At 40.7% G+C, this 17,651-nt stretch overlaps 1 protein-coding gene across 6 annotated transcripts in view; it reads left to right on the top strand.

The window, feature by feature from the left end:
• The window catches only part of LOC122549783 (rap guanine nucleotide exchange factor 5-like), a 177,879-nt gene that overhangs the window by 117,523 nt on the left and 42,705 nt on the right, over window positions 1-17,651 (top strand). For all 6 annotated transcript variants that reach the window (XM_043689810.1, XM_043689809.1, XM_043689811.1 and 3 more), the window contains 4 exons: window positions 1,326-1,404; window positions 11,350-11,497; window positions 11,582-11,679; window positions 16,717-16,747. In XM_043689810.1, the coding sequence (XP_043545745.1) occupies window positions 1,326-1,404; window positions 11,350-11,497; window positions 11,582-11,679; window positions 16,717-16,747 (356 nt within the window). The remainder of the gene's footprint in view (window positions 1-1,325; window positions 1,405-11,349; window positions 11,498-11,581; window positions 11,680-16,716; window positions 16,748-17,651) is intronic.

The raw sequence follows: 17,651 nt of genomic DNA, 5'->3' as shown, positions 1-17,651 counted from the left end.
GTCGCCATTCATTCAATGTCGCTGAGGCAAAATCCTGCCTATCAGCAATGTGGCTGTCCTACATCTCATGGACTGCAGCAGTTCAAAAAGGCAATTCACTGCTGCCTCCTTTGAGGAAATGGAGGATGACTAATAAATGCTGACTTGGTCTGCGATGCCCAATTCCATAGCGAATAAAGTAAAAATCAATTTTCCCAAAATGTTAAGCATAGAAACTGAACAAATATTTGAGCAGTATATTCAACAAGTGCTTTTCATACAAATTTCTCTTGGCATTCAGTGAAAACAAAATAATGGTGTACTTACTTCTCATTCTAGCTGACTCAGCGAGCAAACAGTTTATGATAAAGGACTCAAAAACAAAAGTTCTTGTAAAATCATTTGATGGACATTCGACACAGTGGCTAGCATCGCTGCCTCACCGCGTCGAGGACCCAGGTTCAATTCCTGCCTTGGGTGACTGTCTATGTGGATTTGCACATTCTCTCCGTATCTGTCTGGGTTTCCTCCAGGTGCTCTGGTTTCCTCCCACAGTCCAAAGATGTGTAGGTCAGGTGAATTGGTCATGCTAAATTGCCCATAGTGTTAGGTGCATTAGTCAGGGGTAAATGCAGGGAAATGGGCCTAGGTGGGTTACTCTTTGGAGGGTTGGTGTGGACTTGTTGGGCCAAATGGCCTGTTTCCACACTGTAGGGAATCTAATCTACTTAGCTGTAGTCAACCATGACCTGTTAGCGGTCACAACACGGGGCTAAGAAGCCTTCTCTGTAAAATATCATTGAAGCTGTTTTGTAATTCAAGTATGCATGTCATTTTCTTTTGCAAATATTCACCACATTTATTAGAAGTTGACTCTAATTATTAAGGTGTGTTGTTCCAAGAAATTGTTTTAATTTAAAGTAGGCATTGCACCTCTTAAAAGTTTTCTTTTAACTGCCAATTTCTGCAAAATATTTAGATAATGACCAAATGATAGCCTTAACCTGAGTTTATCAGTTTTAATAGAAATATCTTGCTCATAAGAGGAAAAATAGGTCTCAATATGAAATGAAGTTTACAGGTGCACTTGAGTGCCAGATAATATTTTGGAGCAGTGTATGATTTTAGGTAAAAAGAAGTGTGTAAAACAGAGACTTCTGAGTTTATTTCTCAGTTATTATACATGGTTTTGTGAGAAGTCAATAGTGATCAATTAGTCTGCTGAAGAACAGGAAAAGGAAGTAGTCATTGAAATGTTGGTGTTCAGATATTTTGTGAACAGAATAATTCACCATTCAAAGATTTAATACTCAGATACCTCAGCTTAACAAAGTTTTGTTTTGCAGATATCTTGCTGGATGATTTTCTTCTCACATACACAGTCTTCATGTCAACCAATGACTTGTGTCATGCATTACTGAGACAATATCCTTTCAGGTTTTTGCAGAGACTGCAAAGCAACAAATAAGTAAAGAATGATTATAGTTATGAAGCTATTTGTCAAATATCTTTCCACAGGGACAGGCACCACCACAATCCCTCAAGGGGATTGAAATATTTACCTTAGTTGAGTGTGCATTATTAAGTCAGAAACCTAAAAATAGAGCTTTTGTATCATTTATGTTCAATTTATTTTATGTTGTTTTCGGTAGTTTATACAGTACAATAATATTCATAGAACCAACCTATAATGTAACAAGTGTAGTTTCCTACATGTTTTACACTTGAAAATTAATGGCCCTGATATTCTAATGGCAGCTTGGCTTTCTGTGGGTAGTTTTAAAAACATGCCCCTACATAGTTTTGATATATCCGGCCAAAATCCCAAATATGTTCGCCAGAAATAGCCAAGGGAAATCCACTCAGTGCAAGAGTAGAGTTACAGACCGACTTCCTCTTTTTACAAACTCTCTGCAGCATTTCAGGAGTTAATGGTTGCAAAGAGACTCTGGTAGAGACTGAGGAAATGTAAGTGAGTAAGGAGATAGGGTGGCAGGTGGATTGGTAAGGGGTAGTGTGCCAGGGTGTCAGGTGAGTAGGTTGCCAGGCAGGTAGGGTTCCAGGATGCCAGGTGGTAAATGCCAGGTAAGTGATGGAGTGCTTCAGGTGGGTTCAGAGTTTTGGATGTGGGTCGTGTTGCTGGGGCAGCAGCAGTGTTGCTCTGTAGGCAGTGTTGAGTCAGCTGGGAGGGGATTCAGGCTGGCCTGGGGAAATTGGGCCTCTGAGTGTTGGCCCAGGAGGTTAGGTTTACCAGAGATGGATTGATGGGGCTTGTATAGGCGGGTTGGATTGGCAACAATGGTGTCAGGTCGGGAGATAGTTGTCAGGGGGTCTGAAAGATGTAGGGGTCAGGGGAGTTGTAGTCTTAGGGGAGATCAGTGGCAAACTGGTTGGCAGGATCACTTAAGGAGTTAGAATAGCTTTTTAATCCCCCTAACTTTTCAGGATTAACTATTATCTTAAGTGAGGCAGAATTCTCTTACTTTAGTAGGCCTTTCCACGCTCAAGGGAGATGCCAATTAAAATCTTCAATTTCCAGGGCAATTCCCACAAACTAAGCAGAGACACAGATTCTGCATTGACTAGATAAAATTTCAAACGAGACTGTTTCAATAACTGTCTGACCACAAGACTTTCTAGGCCAAACAATGGATATTGTGGTGTCAAAACAAATGCTCACAGATCAATAACAATAACGATAACCATCTTAAATGTGAAGCTATGAATTACATAATTTCTAAGCTGGTAATTCAAACACTCTTTGCTGTCTCTGTGACAGCACCATTCTGGTCCAGTGCTCTGCACATTGAGCAGTAGATCTTTCCTTATCCAATCTCTTGCCGCAAACAAATAATGGTTCTTTGCTCCACTTCCTTCCATGTTGTAGTTCACCAGAGAATGTGGCTCAGCTCCAAAACAAAGCACACTTCCTTGCATGACTCCACAGCTGCGTCCTGAAATACGATCCACACTGCCTTGTTTTCCTGTTCCTGCCTACTTCAAACTGTCTGTAGTAGACTATCTTTAATATTGACCAGGGGACCTTTGAAAGCTGCTGTTACTCCCTGACACAACACATCATGTACTGCACGCAGTCTCAGCAGAATATTATGGACATGAACTGACTTGGTATTGTCCTTTAGTATTGACTCTAAGCAATGCAAATTTATCAAGTGATGAGGAAGCTGTGAACTTACTATCAGGATTCCCTTTTGCTGTTTTGTTTTACATTTCTCTTGTCAATAAAGTGGGACACTATAAAATTAAAGTTAACAAAAAATACAATTGCTTCATAATACAGAAACATTCATTAAAGAAGAATTCTGCAGCTCAAGGTATGCTACTGGCATTTGCTGCCTGTTCAAAGTTTGGGAGAAGATTTGTAGTTCGGGTGCTCGTTGTTGTGGTTCTGTTCGCCGAGCTGGGAATTTGTATTGCAGACATTTCGTCCCCTGTCTAGGTGACATACTCAGTGCTTGGGAGGCTCCTGTGAAGCGCTTCTGTGATCTTTCCTCCAGCATTTGTAGCGGTTTGAATCTGCCGCTTCCGGTTGTCAGTTCCAGCTGTCAGTTGCAGTGGCCGGTATATTGGGTCCAGGTCGATGTGCTTATTGATTGAATCTGTGGATGAGTGCCATGCCTCTAGGAATTCCCTGGCTGTTCTCTGTTTGGCTTGTCCTATAATAGTAGTGTTGTCCCAGTCAAATTCATGTTGCTTGTCATCTGCGTGTGTGGCTACTAAGGATAGCTGGTCGTGTCGATTCGTGGCTAGTTGGTGTTCATGGATGCGGATCGTTAGCTGTCTTCCTGTTTGTACTATGTAGTGTTTTGTGCAGTCCTTGCGTGGGATTTTGTACACTACATTGGCTTTGCTCATGCTGGGTATCGGGTCCTTTGTCCTGGTGAGTTGTTGTCTGAGAGTGGCTGTTGGTTTGTGTGCTGTTATGAGTCCTAGTGGTCGCAGTAGTCTGGCTGTCAGTTCGGAAATGTTCTTAATGTATGCTCTTGATGTACCATACATGGATTTCCCATGAGATGAATATGGTTGATGTTCTTCCCATGCTAACCAGTCCTATGGCCTTTTAAAGTTAGCAGTAAAAGACTTCCAAATTCTGGAAACCGGAGTTAAAAGAAGAAAATACTGGTGACATGTAACAGGTCGTTACTACCTGGTTAAGATGTCAGCCAAAGTTTAATGGTGATACCCTTAGCCTGAGTTAGAGCCAGCCCCACATGAGAAACTTTGCATCTAATCCAGCCTAAAATTTCACTGAAGTATTGGGAAAGTGGGAGAGTAATAGACAAGATAGATAGCGCTGACGCCAGCCAGATGGAAAACAAAGCAACTGAGCTTATTGAAAACTCTGCCCATGTCCTAACTTTCTCCAAGTTCTGTTCACATTTTGCTCTTTTGCCTAATTACACATTACAGCTCCCAGTTGAGTAATGGCTTATTTTAAGATTCTTCGTATTGCTTTCAAATCTCCTCCATAGCCTCATTTCTCATTTACTGTGTAACCTCCTCCAGATCAATAACCTCCCAGAATATCTGTGCTCTTCCACTCTGGCCATTACAATCCTTCACTCTCCCATTGATAACCATGTCTTCAGCTGTCTATACCTCTGAGCCCCGGAATTACCTCCCTATACCTCTCCACCTCTACCTCTCTTCCCTCCTTTAAGCTACCTTTTTAACAAAGTTTTTAGTTACTTGTCCTAATGTCTGTTTATGTGGCTTGGTGTCAAATTTTGTTTGGAGCTCTTGTGAAGCACCTTACAACATTAATTATATTCACAGCCCTGTATAAATGTGAATTGTTTTTGTTAGTAACTGGACATCAAACAAGGCTTTAGCGGGTTGGCAACACCACTACATTGTTATAAACATCAACTCAGGAACGTAATGAACAGACATGAAAGGAACTCAGTCATTTGAACATCATTAGGTAGTGCAGAAAGCAGGCATGAGAAACTCACGCACAATAAATATTTTAAATGGAGGTGGAAGGCAGAGGGGAAACCAAACAAGAAAATTGAGAAAGTAACTTGTCTCAAATTGCTAAATTTCACTTCTCTAATGGTTTTCATAATCCTAGCAACAATTTCATCAACCCCATTATTTCAGTTCTTTCTGCTTTTCTCTTACAGGCTGTGTTTAATTGAGGTTGATTAAACAAAACACATACATAGTTAGTTTAGAATTGTGGACTCCAGGATAGTGAATGTCTCCTAGCTACATTTCATTTGATGGCCATTAAGAACTGTTAGAGAGACAAAACATTCCAACCCATCTATTTGGTTTGAATTCAGCGTCATAAGCATGACTTAAAGACAGTTTTCTAACACACATCATTCCAACCACTAACTGGTGATTATTTACTTCTCAAAGAATTCTAGAATAAGGATCTTCAACTACCTTTATTATAAGTATTGTTTTGTTTAGCTGTTGTCTCCCCCATGAATGATAGGTTTTCAAGGTGTAATAGACTGTGAATGCAGTATCAGTCAGTCCAATTAAACTCTCACTAATCTGGCCGTTTGGCTGTATTGAGTAGATATGTCTAACCTAGGCTAAACCTGTGGTGGGCACAAGGATGATTTCATTGAGTTCATAGAATCATACAGTACCCTTCGGCCCATTGAGTCTGTACCACCAAAAAGACCCAACTATCTTAGTCATCCCACTTTCCCACACTAGATGCATAGCATTGATTGTTATGACAATTCAAGTGTACCTATTAAAAGATTGGTCTCGACTATCCTTCTAGGCAGTGCACTCCAGACACCCACCATCCTCTGGATAAAAAGATGGTCTCCTCAAATCCTCTCTCAACTTAATGCTTTTCAATTTAGATAGGCATCCTCTTTTCTTGACCCTTCATCTAAGGGTCTACTCGAAATATGTCTTTTATTATCTTATACACCCCTATATCAGGTTCCTGCCTTTCTTCCCCCCACTTCCCAACCCCTAGCCTTCTCTACTCCAAAGTAAACAGCCTGAGCTTATCCAGCCTTTTCATAGCTGAAATGCTCCATTCCAGTCAACATCCTGGTGAATCTGCTCTGCACTCCCTTCAGTACAATCACATCCTCCTTTATAATGCAGTGACCAAACTACACCTAGTACTCTAGCTGTGGCCTAACCAAAATCGTACACAGCTCCAACATAACCTTCCTGCTTTTGCTGTATAATCTATGCCACAACTGCGAAAGGCAAGTATCCTGTATTCCTGTTTAACCATCCTATTAACCTGACCTGCCACCTTCAGACATCTATGGACAAGCGTCCCAAGATCCATCTGTTCTTTTGAACTTCCTATGTCCTGTCAGTCATTGAGTACCCCTTTGTTTTGTGACTAATTCCCAAGTGCATCACCTTACATTTATCAGGGTTAAATTCCTTTTGCTGCTGTTCCGCCCATCCAATCTATTTATACTCTTTTTGTAAGACTTCCTTCTTCACTGTCAACTGCCCAGCCGATCTTTGTCATCCGCAAACCTACTTATTATACCCTCCAAATTTTCATTTATATCATTTATGAATATCCCAAACAATAGGGGAACCAGCACTGATCCCTGTGGCACGCCACCTGCACCCTGGGCTCCAGTCGCACAAATGACTTTCTATTACCATCCTCTGTCGCCAGCCACTAAACCAATTTTGGATCCAACTTGCCACGTTACTCTGGATTCCATGAGCTTTTACCTCCTTTATCAGTTTCCAATCTGTGACCTTGTCAAAAGCCTTTCTGACATTCATGCAAACTACATCTACTACTTAACCCTCATCCAAAAACTCCAAAGAATTTCAAAGTCTGTATGTTTACAAGAAGTAATGGTTTATGATATAAAGTACCATTAATGTAAAAACATTCTCTGAACAGTTTCAAAGAAACAAACTGTACATTTATTGTTTCTTTGCTCCTCTGATATACTAATTGTATACTGTATTATACCAAACCTACAATGAAACAGTTTTGATGTATGTTTATATTTAACAATATAATAGTATAAAATGTGAGAGAACCCCAGCAACTCCTCATTTGTCGCTAGTCATTTAAGCTGTCAGTTGAGGTTGCTGCTTGTATTTCATGGGCTATGATTTTCAGAATTGGGTAACTTGTTAAACAGAGGTTTTGTCTTTTGACATAAGAGCCACTGAATTGTTGGCAATCTGAAAGGTTTATAAACAGCCACGTTTCCTCTGTCGTATGTATTTCCATAAGTGAGATCTGCCTGTGTTTGTACTTTGCAATTGGCCAGCAGATGGAACAACATTAGAATAGGCTGCCAGTAACTTTACTTAGCGACTTTGTTGAAAGAGCATTTTTGGATACAAAAATAGTATCACATATGGCTGAGAAGTGTGAAAGATAAAACAAAAAGTTAAACAATAACAGCTCAAGACCTCTGACAATCCACATGATTGCCAAGACAATTTCCCAGTGCAGCTCTCATCAATGCTGCTGTGAGTATGGAGACCCAGGTCTGAAGGGATATGGCAGATGACTGAGATGTACACCAGGTGCCATATCAGACTGGACTGTTGCTTAGGGCACAGTCAGATCTTACTCTCATCTGCTAGTATAGCTGACTGTTCCTGGATTGTCCCAGGATGCTGAGATGACCCCTGACCTACTTTCTCAAAAGGAACTTGTCATCTTGGATGCCTGTTCTTTGTCCCCCACTCACTCCCTGGCCCCAGCATCTCCAAAGGTGGCTGAGGTTGGGGAGGCACAGCATCATGGGCCTCTTTGTCATTGGAATGGCAGTCATCTGATTGGATGCATTCCTCCCTTCACCCACCGACTGGGTCAAACTTTGTCTGAAGGTCATGTACTCTTCCTCAGTCCTGAACTCACATCCTACCCTACCTTTCTCCTGCCTGCCCACATGGCCTTTGTGTTCATCTTGTACCAATATTTCCACTAATCTGTCAACCCATGTTTTCTTCTTGGTCCCCATGTTAGTTAATATTGTTAATGGTGCCCTCTGTTTAGGTGCTGTTTCTGTCTCTCTTAAATTGGCTGTGATTGCACTTCACAAGAAGCCAACCCTTGGGTCCACCATCGCTGCAAGATACTCTCCCCTCTCTCGCTTCCCTTTTTGTCATCAAGGTGAAATGGCTCTTGATATCCCATGTGACTATTACAAAAATAAACTGTGACTCCTGGCCTTTCACAGCCTATTGACAGCCTTTGACACAGTTGACCACACCATCCTTGCATAGTGCTTTACCATTGTGGACTAACTGACTGGGACTGATCTTGCCTGATTCCATTCTTATCTTTTCAATCATAGCCAGCGTTCACACTTCTTCCTGTTCCCACGTTATTACCTCAGAAATGCACCAAGGATCCAGCCTTGGCCTTCTGAATTTCCCATCCACATACAAGCCCATGGCACCCTCCTCTGAAAGTGTTCTTTGTTTTCACAGCTATGCTCATGACATTCTGTTCTACCTTGCCACTTTCTTTCTCAACTCTCTGCTGCTATTAGGTTATTGAGCTAAACCGTTCCTATCATACGCAGACAGGGGGGAGTTGTCATTCACCAGGGTAGGGGCTTGGAACCTCATGTTGTCTGGGATGGTGCAGAGTTGAGATTTCCTCTTTCCCTCAGGACTAGGAAAAGAATCTGTGACACTAGGCCATGCCAAGCTGGTTTGAGGTTGCCACCCGGATTCAGAAGAGGATTGCTCGGCACTGGCAAAAGAAGGTGAATGGCCTTCCTCCCTTTTTGGGAGGCCATCCTGACTCTGAGTACCTTCCATTGGCTGACTGACCAGTCCAACGTCCTGGACTGGTATCAAAGGCTACCATTGTCTTACTGTGTCGGGACCCCCTGAATGCAGACCGCCCCTTTGACTTGACTGAGGCCTGCTGGCAACCAAGACAAGCTACCTGCTTCCATGTCTGTGCTAAATGGAAAGGCAAGATTCAAGTAATGTGAGTCTTGTATTTTTGAATGATGGGACAATGTGCAAAAAGGCAAGGCAAGGCAATGCAAGGTAGAGATGCTGCGAACGTCCAGGTCAGCTCAGATTGAGTGAGTGCTATGAGAACATGTGAAGAGTCTAGAGATACAACTTGGTCCAGACTGTGAGCTGAATGTGCCCCCGACAGCACAGTATCCATGCAGTAGCATTACATCACAGTTGCCAGTGCAGTCCAAAGTGCAGGAACATCCTGTAAGTGATCAGAGATATGCCATGAGGGTTCCTAGAGGCAGGCAAATGCCAGCTGCTAATGTTTGTGCACATGGAGTGTATGTGCCAAGTGCTTGTGGAGCAGGCACTGAGATGTTGGCAGTTGGTGTCCAAAATGGAGGTTCTTTGGGGCAAGTGGGATTCACCATATATGTGCTGTTATTTCCATGTTGAATTTTCTTGATGCTAGCATTCTAACACATTTCGTATGATAGGAAGCGGAATATTAATGAAGTGTATTCAGCAAAGTGTTTAATAAGCAATAATACCCACTCAATTGACAATTAGCAAGAAACACACCACAACTCTTAAAAAACCATAAAAGTTGGAACAAGAGGCTTTCAACACTGAGATGGTCATCACTTATCGACTTGTCCAATTCTGTGGCAAGTCTCATCATAGCCCACATTGCTCAGACAAACTGAGATGGTGAAAGCACTGCCCAGTGTGAAATTCTGACCAGGAGAGTCCCCGATCTCCTCCTTAGCCCATGCTTCTTTCACTAATCTTCGTCAGTGCCAACATTCATCTAAGTGCCAAAAGGTTTCTGTTCCCCATAAACATAAGTGATTGCTGGTCAGAAAGTGTGAATGTTTGAATGAGAATTGGGTTGGCTTTGCTAGGATGCCTCTTGATGGTTGTTGAGTCTGTATCACTCGTTGTTTACTTGGCTATATGAAGCATGGCTATTTATTTTAGGTACCACAGTGTGGCTAATGCTAGTGGATCATTAACTCACTAAGATTCAGCACATTTAAGAGAGAAAAAGTAAAGGCCAAGAGAGCATACAATATTGAGCTAATGTCTAATTCCAAAGTTTAACATTGTAAGCTCAGTGCTGCCAAATCCCTGTGTAGTGAATGAAATAAGCTAATACAGAGACCAAATTTACATTCTGAAGCTCCTATTATTTGCAGAATGGTTGCACATTCATTGCATTAATACAGTTTGGAAACTAATATCCTCTGAAAAGGTAAGAGACAGCAAAATTAGTGGCAGGAAACATGTTGTTTCTTTGATACCCAGAAACTGCCAGTGTCGTTAGTAAATCATTTTGTTTCCAACAAGCAAAGTCTTTGAACTTGTGCCCTTCTCCAGGTGTTAAGAGGATGACTGCATTTAGTGGAAAATCTTGTTACGATATGCAGTGTAACTGGCTACAATTCCTGCAGTTAGCACAAAGTAAGACAATGTCATTAATTTAGGACAACATGGTTAGCTATTTCTTAGCAGACACAATTATAGGCTCAATTTGCCCTTGGGTACTGGGCGGTACAAGGAGAGATCATCATTTCTTTTGAACAAATTCATATTTTAAAGGGCACTGATTAAAATTTTGTGAATTTTTCTCCTTTTGCATGATTCCGACAACCGCTCTGCATTTTTAAGTGGGACGTGGGCATCATTAGCAAACTAATTGCCCATCCCTAATTGGGAAGTTCTTTGTGAATCTCCTGGTCATTTTGTTTGTTTTTGGTGTCATGTCCACTGATAATCCCTGTGCTCCATTGAGGAATGTAGTTACAGGAGCTACTAACCAATACATATTGCTGAATTAAAACATTGTGATTTTGTTCTAATAGGCAGCAGGCAAAATGACAACGATTTAGAAAGTGATCACAATGCTACTTTAGGAACTAGAAACCATGAATTTGAATTGATGAACATAAATCCTAGAATGGACGAACGTTTTAAACATGATTTCTATGTGAGGAACTTCATACTGAAGGATATCATTGAGAGTCTGAAACTTTAAGATAAAGTCTAGAACACAGACTGAGGATCAATGGACAATGTTTGTAACAGTACCATTGTGATAACATGAATTAGAGTTTACTGAGTTTTCATTAAGTTCTGCACGCTGTTGTTGCTGTTCAGACATATTGCATTAAGTATTGATTGCTGGTCTTCTCCAGCACTTATAGGAGTAGAAACAGTGGAGCAGCCCCATAAGCTCATGACTGTCACCACCGTTTCAGTTGGCCACTGATAATCCGTATACGTAAAGATTGATTTCCTATATCAACTTCTCCCAACTATTTGAGCCAGAAAATAAAACTTATTCTGACTTTCACAAACATGCAAGCAGACCAGAAGTACATTACATTAAAGATATTATTTTTTGTTTTAATCACAAATGAATTTTCCTTGACCAAGTGCTACCTATTGTTCAAAGACACTTACAGAAAAACAAGAAGGCTCAGATAACGGCTTGTATCGAAAGCGCAAAGTGCTACGCATTGTTACACAGTGGGTATATCTTTACAGGACTTTGTTACGAGAAGATGAAAATACTAAATTTGTTTTCAAGGTACAGTACTTTTAAAATGATAAAGTTCAATCTTTCTTTTAGAAAGTCTTCACAGTACATACATCTTAATTTTTTGTGCTACAGAATCTTTACAGGTGCGTACTTGACGATCTTTATGAATATCCTAGTTTGGAAAAGGGATTGAAAGAACTTCAGAGCCTATTTTGGATTCCACGCAGGCAGTGAGTACAATGAACATAACATTTCTTGCCTGGAACTGTGCTGTTTACTGCTTTCAATATTTCTGGAATTGTGGCTACACTGTTATCATTCATTGGTGACAGCTCAAGGGCTGGGGCATAGTGCATGAGGCACTCCTTAACGATTCATTTCATGGGTACGTTCCACAACAGAATGGTAATAACTTCCATTTATGACATTTTATTATCCACTGACTGGTAAAGATTTCCTGAGATTGACCTTTAATTCTTTTATAATATCAAGTGGTGTTACATAAGCTGACAAAAAATTTGCAGCTGTGACCTGAATATTCACTTTGTTTAAATGAAACACTACCATCACTGTCTAAATTCTATTGTGTTGATCCAATTTTGAAACTTGTCAATTCGTGAGCATAAATTTATGTTTTCTACCCAGTAGTGATAAATTGATTTTAAAAAGGCCTCCTTGAAAGTCTGTTTTCCCCATTTGGTGTGCCAATCCTTAGTTTAATTCACTTTCCATTATTGGATAGATTTAAACAACCTTTAAAATTGAGATTCATTTATCTGAGTCTAAAAATTAAGTGTCAAGCATTTATTGTTCAAACTGCAAAGAATAGCAGGATTCCCAGTAGTGTTCTATGAAATACTATTTGGTTCCTGAAATTTCCTAAGGGAGCGTGTTGGTGGCAGTGGGGAGGATGTCAGTCAAATTTCTTGGCCCTGCCTTCCTGCTGCTATTTAAATATGGTGAGGCAGGCACAGAATGACTGATCAAGTTCTTTCCTTTTCCTAGTATGTTTGTATTCCTTGAAATTGGAAGGGGTTCTCCAGAAAAGTCTAGGCATGAGGGTCAACAGGATATGTGGACTGTGAGGTTACATGATCAAGCACAATAGACTTTCAACCTGGCATCCACACACAGACTTTAACTACAAGTGACCAGGAGGTAGAATCCTAGCCGATTCTCTTCCCCCTCACTAGTCCAAGGACTTGGAAACCAACTGTAGCAACAGAGGTTGATACCATTTAATTCATCGATGAGGCATGGAGCTTGAGTCCTCCCTGATTTTTGAAGCTCTCTTTTACACTGAGCAAGTATATTTGGTACTTAATACAAAGCTCATTAAATGGATTATGTTATAAGTCTGGTTATAAGACCGCAAGAAGAAGAATATACATCTTAAGCTAAAAGGTGAAAATCAGCCTCTGCATTGTGTCCTTATTTTAATCCAGTCACGGATGGTACTATAATGTACTTGGAGTCAGTTTTAGAGGTTGAGACCTGTTTCTGCGTCATTACATCAAAGTGTCATTTAGATTAGATTAGATTACTTACAGTGTGGAAACAGGCCCTTCGGCCCAACAAGTCCACACCGACCCGCCGAAGCGCAACCCACCCATACCCCTGCATGTACCCCTTTACCTAACACTACGGGCAATTTAGCATGGCCAATTCACCTGACCTGCACATCTTTGTGACTGTGGGAGGAAACCGGAGCACCCGGAGGAAACCCACGCAGACACTGGGAGAACGTGCAAACTCCACACAGTCAGTCGCCTGAGGCGGGAATTGAACCCAGATCTCTGGCGCTGTGAGGCAGCAGTGCTAACCACTGTGCCACCGTGCCGCCCACGGTGGCACAGTAAGTAATGCTCAGTAATGCTCAATAAGTGGCTTCAGGTCTAGTGAAAATATGGACAGTTCCAGTCCTCTCATGAAAAACAAGGCTTAATTATTTATGGGTTCCACTCAATTATGCTCAAGACAGTAATGAACTCCTGCACTTTAATTCACATGATGTTGAGGCTTGGAAGTTGAATTCAAAAAGCTTTCACAATTGTTAAATTTATTTCCCTATTGTTATTAATTTCCCTTGGTCTCAAAGTTGCAGAACAATGTCTATATTGAAAAGGTTTGGAAATACTACACTTCATCATGAGAATCCAGTTCTTTTAACTCCATTTACTATTAATGGCTGACCCAATCCCTCCGATCATCAGATGATAGATGACAATATTTTTGAAGCTGTTGTTCAAAATAACCATCATAGACTAATCAAACCATCAAAATAATAGACTAATGGTGTTCACTTTTATTTCTGTGTAAATAGTTTAGTTCAGTCAGGCAGCCCCACCATTAAATGTGAATAACAATATCCATAACTTAAAGGCTGAATTGTGCTGCTTCACCACTAGTTTCACAAAATAGTATATTTTTGTATGCCTCACCATTGCCATAGATTGGACAATGCGAATTGCAGTGTTTGCACAACACACATGAACCAAACCCTGACTGATAGTTAGGGAAGTATACAAGCACCGACTTAATAGTGATAAGTGTTAATGACTACCAATCAATCCCTTTGGTACTAAACCAAACTGTTACAAACAATAAGCCTTATTCCTTAAAATTATGAATTGTTTTAGGAAATTTTTTTTAAAGATCATTTTTTAAAATTCTCATAATTCCATTCCGCATAGTTTTTCCTCTGTCTTAATCCAGACTTTCTCTTCCTCTCTCTCGTTTCCTTTCTTCACTGGATACTGAATTCACCTCATTTAATTCTCATTCCTTCCATTATTTATTTCCCAGTCCTTTAATCTGATTTGTAATTGAGATAACCCTGATGGTTTTTCTGGTAAGGTTACAGATATCCAAAATTGTTTGCCGTGCTGATATCTGTTCATTTGTAACAAGTAACAGCCTTTGTGGGACAAAGTCCTTTGTAGTGATTCCTGTAGAGACAGGTCTAATAACAACAGATGCCCTGCTCTGATCCGATCTCAAACTATTATCACCAGCTCTGCCATTTAATTTTCCACCACACTAACTTTTGTCTTCTTTCAAGACGTTGCTGGAAATTGTAGTTCCACATTCACGATAGTAAAGGGTGAAACTTAGCAGAGGAGTTGCAATTCGCAGCAAGCATTACACCCCTTGTAGATATTTTGCTCACTTTTGGCAGTAAATGGCAGCTTGAGGTTTTGGTGAGGTCCCAGGCATTAATTTTCGCTGCTAAAAGTTTACAGTTGACTCCGAATATATCTTGCAATGTGCTTTACACTCATTTAAATCATGAGTAATGATGTCAGAGTTTCAAACATTGATGCATCTCAGTTGACAAACTATGTAAGTTGACAAAGAGCTGAGGTTTGGCCCAGAGTAAACACCTGAAACATCCATTTGTCTGTGCAAAACGTGAATGAGATCAATGTCCCAATAAGAACTTAGTCAATAATTAAATCCCAACAACCTTCACTCATTCTCTCTATCATTGAGAGCAGAGGCCCATTATCAGCTTTAGTGTTGGAAAATTACACTTATGTGAGCCTTCAAACCTGCGAAGTCAGACACATTGTTCTTTACCTGAAAAATCAGACTTCTGACCTCCAGCCTGTCTTAATATGGAATGAGAGAAAGTATAAAGATTAATAAGCTGTCCAAAATACAAGTCAGAGAGTCTGACTGCCTGTACCCTCCTTGTGTCTCATTGCTTCTTGTTGTAAATGTGCTTTAGGTTTGGAATGACTTGAAAGCATTTACTCTGAGATCTTTGATTCTGATCATCCCATGATCTCTGATCTTTCATTTCATAGAAAAACATAAGGGATGCATCAGGGGTGTTGCTGAGACCATAGGAGTAGGGAGGGGGATTAATGGGTTTTTGCCCACATCGTAGAAGCATGGTTTGGTGTTGGCAAGGGTTGGGGGAGGCTAGTAATTTGAGTTGGGATTTAAGCCCGAGACCTCCTTCCTTTTCCATACCAACTATGGAAGCACTACCCACTCACACCTCACCCTGTGTCAGGGAGGAGATTACTGGGATTTCACTCCCTGGCCACCTGCTAGAAACAGTCTCCCAAAAAACATCCATCTTCCAAAGCCAAACATCTCACCAAGAAGAGGGATCTCTCTGCTCTCTTGTCACCAAGTGGGCTCAGGCTTGCTCATGTATAGACTCCAAAGGTGTACACATGGGAAGAGATCAGGGACAATGGCATCTCAGGGATCAGACACAGGACAGAAAGCCAAACTCTAGGACAACCCTGGACATTTCCAGATGGCAACTCACCCTGGGCATCATGCTCTCTTATTTTAGAGATTTTCTGTATCAGATTGCTATATTCTGTCCTCTCTTTGACACATCCCCTGCTAATTCAAATCTTCACGTTTCATTATCTCTGGTTTTATCCTACCTCCAAAAAAGAAAATCTTATTGTGAGAATCTCAAGGCCGGAGTTTCTCCGGATTCAGCACACAGCCCAACCTTGTTTATGTTTCTCAAAGTTCCCTACCTCTTCCCTCCTTCTACATGGATGGTCTTTGCTTCATTTCAAGTTAGGGTGGTATGTATTATGATTAGATTAGATTAGACGCTCTACAGTGTGGAAACAGGTCCTTCGGTACAACAAGTCCACACCATCCCTCCGAAGAGAAACCCACCCAGACCCATTCCCCTGCCCTATAGTTACCCCTGACTAACGCACCTAACACTGTAAGTGATTTAACATGGCCAATTCACCTGACCTGCACATCTTTGGATTGTGGGAGGAAACCGGAGCACCCGGAGGAAACCCACGCAGACACGGGGAAGAATGTGCAAACTCCTCACAGACTGGCAGGAATCGAACCCAGGTCCCTGGTGCTGAGGCAGCAATGCTAACCACTGAGCCACTGTGCCACCCCACTTTCCACTGCCTTCCCATCAATTGTTTTACCAACACGAATCAGGACTGAAAAAGCTGAATGTCCATGCATAAAGCAGATGCCAACAGCAAAGATGAATTCACACCTGTAATCCAATGAAATAAGTTTTTGATATTGGCCTATTTAGCCAATATATGCTTGATATTTGTGCACAGTGCAGGAGTGAGGATTAGTTTAATCTTGGCAATATTGGCACATTTCCCAGTGAGTTGTTTCAAAGCTGCAGGACAATTGTGCAATTTCTTTTTGCTTGTGTTCTAATCATTATCAAATACAATGAAAGAGAAAAGAAAGGAATGATATATTTGACATTGCATTTAGTCAGAAATGATTTGTTTTTGTTTCAGCACCATTGATGAATATTCACCACACAAAAAGGTAAGATATTCATGATAAATTAATTCAAGATCTGTTACTTTCAACATTCCTGCATATAACCATGAAACTTTCAGTGTTCCATTTCAAAGGTAAATTTGCCTTGTATAGTGATTGTGGTGATCCAGGAGGCATTACTTGTTAAACATTAGCCTTTTGGTTCCAAGAGGAAACAGAACAGAATGTTATCACTAATAGGTGTCAGACTGATGTCTTTCAATTGTAATTTTCAAACAACAGTGTTTTATCTAGCAGCAGATAATTTCCGTGTTAAATCTCTGCATGCATGTTGCTTCAGTTTTTAATTAATGATCTCCAAGCACATTGAATTTATGTTTCTAACCATGTTATATTTGTTGGCTAGCATCTTCTGTTGCAGGCTTCCTTAGCAGGTAGGTTTACTTCATGGTCCGAATTTTGTAGTGATAAAGGCAACCAGGCTGTCAGCCTTTGCTGTCATTATTCCCCCTAAACAAAAAGAAACCTGTGGAGTCCTTGCGTGCTCAGAATAATTCGGAAATCCAGAATTTGCTGTCCGAAGACGCTGACTAAGTCTCTCCAACATCACATTACAGCCAAAAGGAAATAACTAATTGGAACTATCACTCTTAACTAATTCTGTGTACTACACTCTTAACTAATTCTGTTAATTGTGTTGCATAGATCCTTGAAAAAGCTACAGCTTGTTGAATGCAATGGAACTGGTTTTCATAATTGCACCTAAACACCCTCACTGGCCCTGAAAGTTAAGTCTATATTTGAAGAATGGCACATATTTTCCATTATAATAAAAAGTCCATATTTCTGTGTTTTTTATCTTTCATGGAATGTGAGCATTACTAACTAGGATAGTGTTTATTATCATTCCCTAGCAGGTAGTTGCAAGCTCCCACTTGATTTGATGCAG

This window comes from Chiloscyllium plagiosum, chromosome 5 (assembly GCF_004010195.1).
Source record: "Chiloscyllium plagiosum isolate BGI_BamShark_2017 chromosome 5, ASM401019v2, whole genome shotgun sequence".
NCBI lineage: Eukaryota > Metazoa > Chordata > Chondrichthyes > Orectolobiformes > Hemiscylliidae > Chiloscyllium > Chiloscyllium plagiosum.
This window is presented reverse-complemented; position numbering and strand designations above follow the sequence as displayed.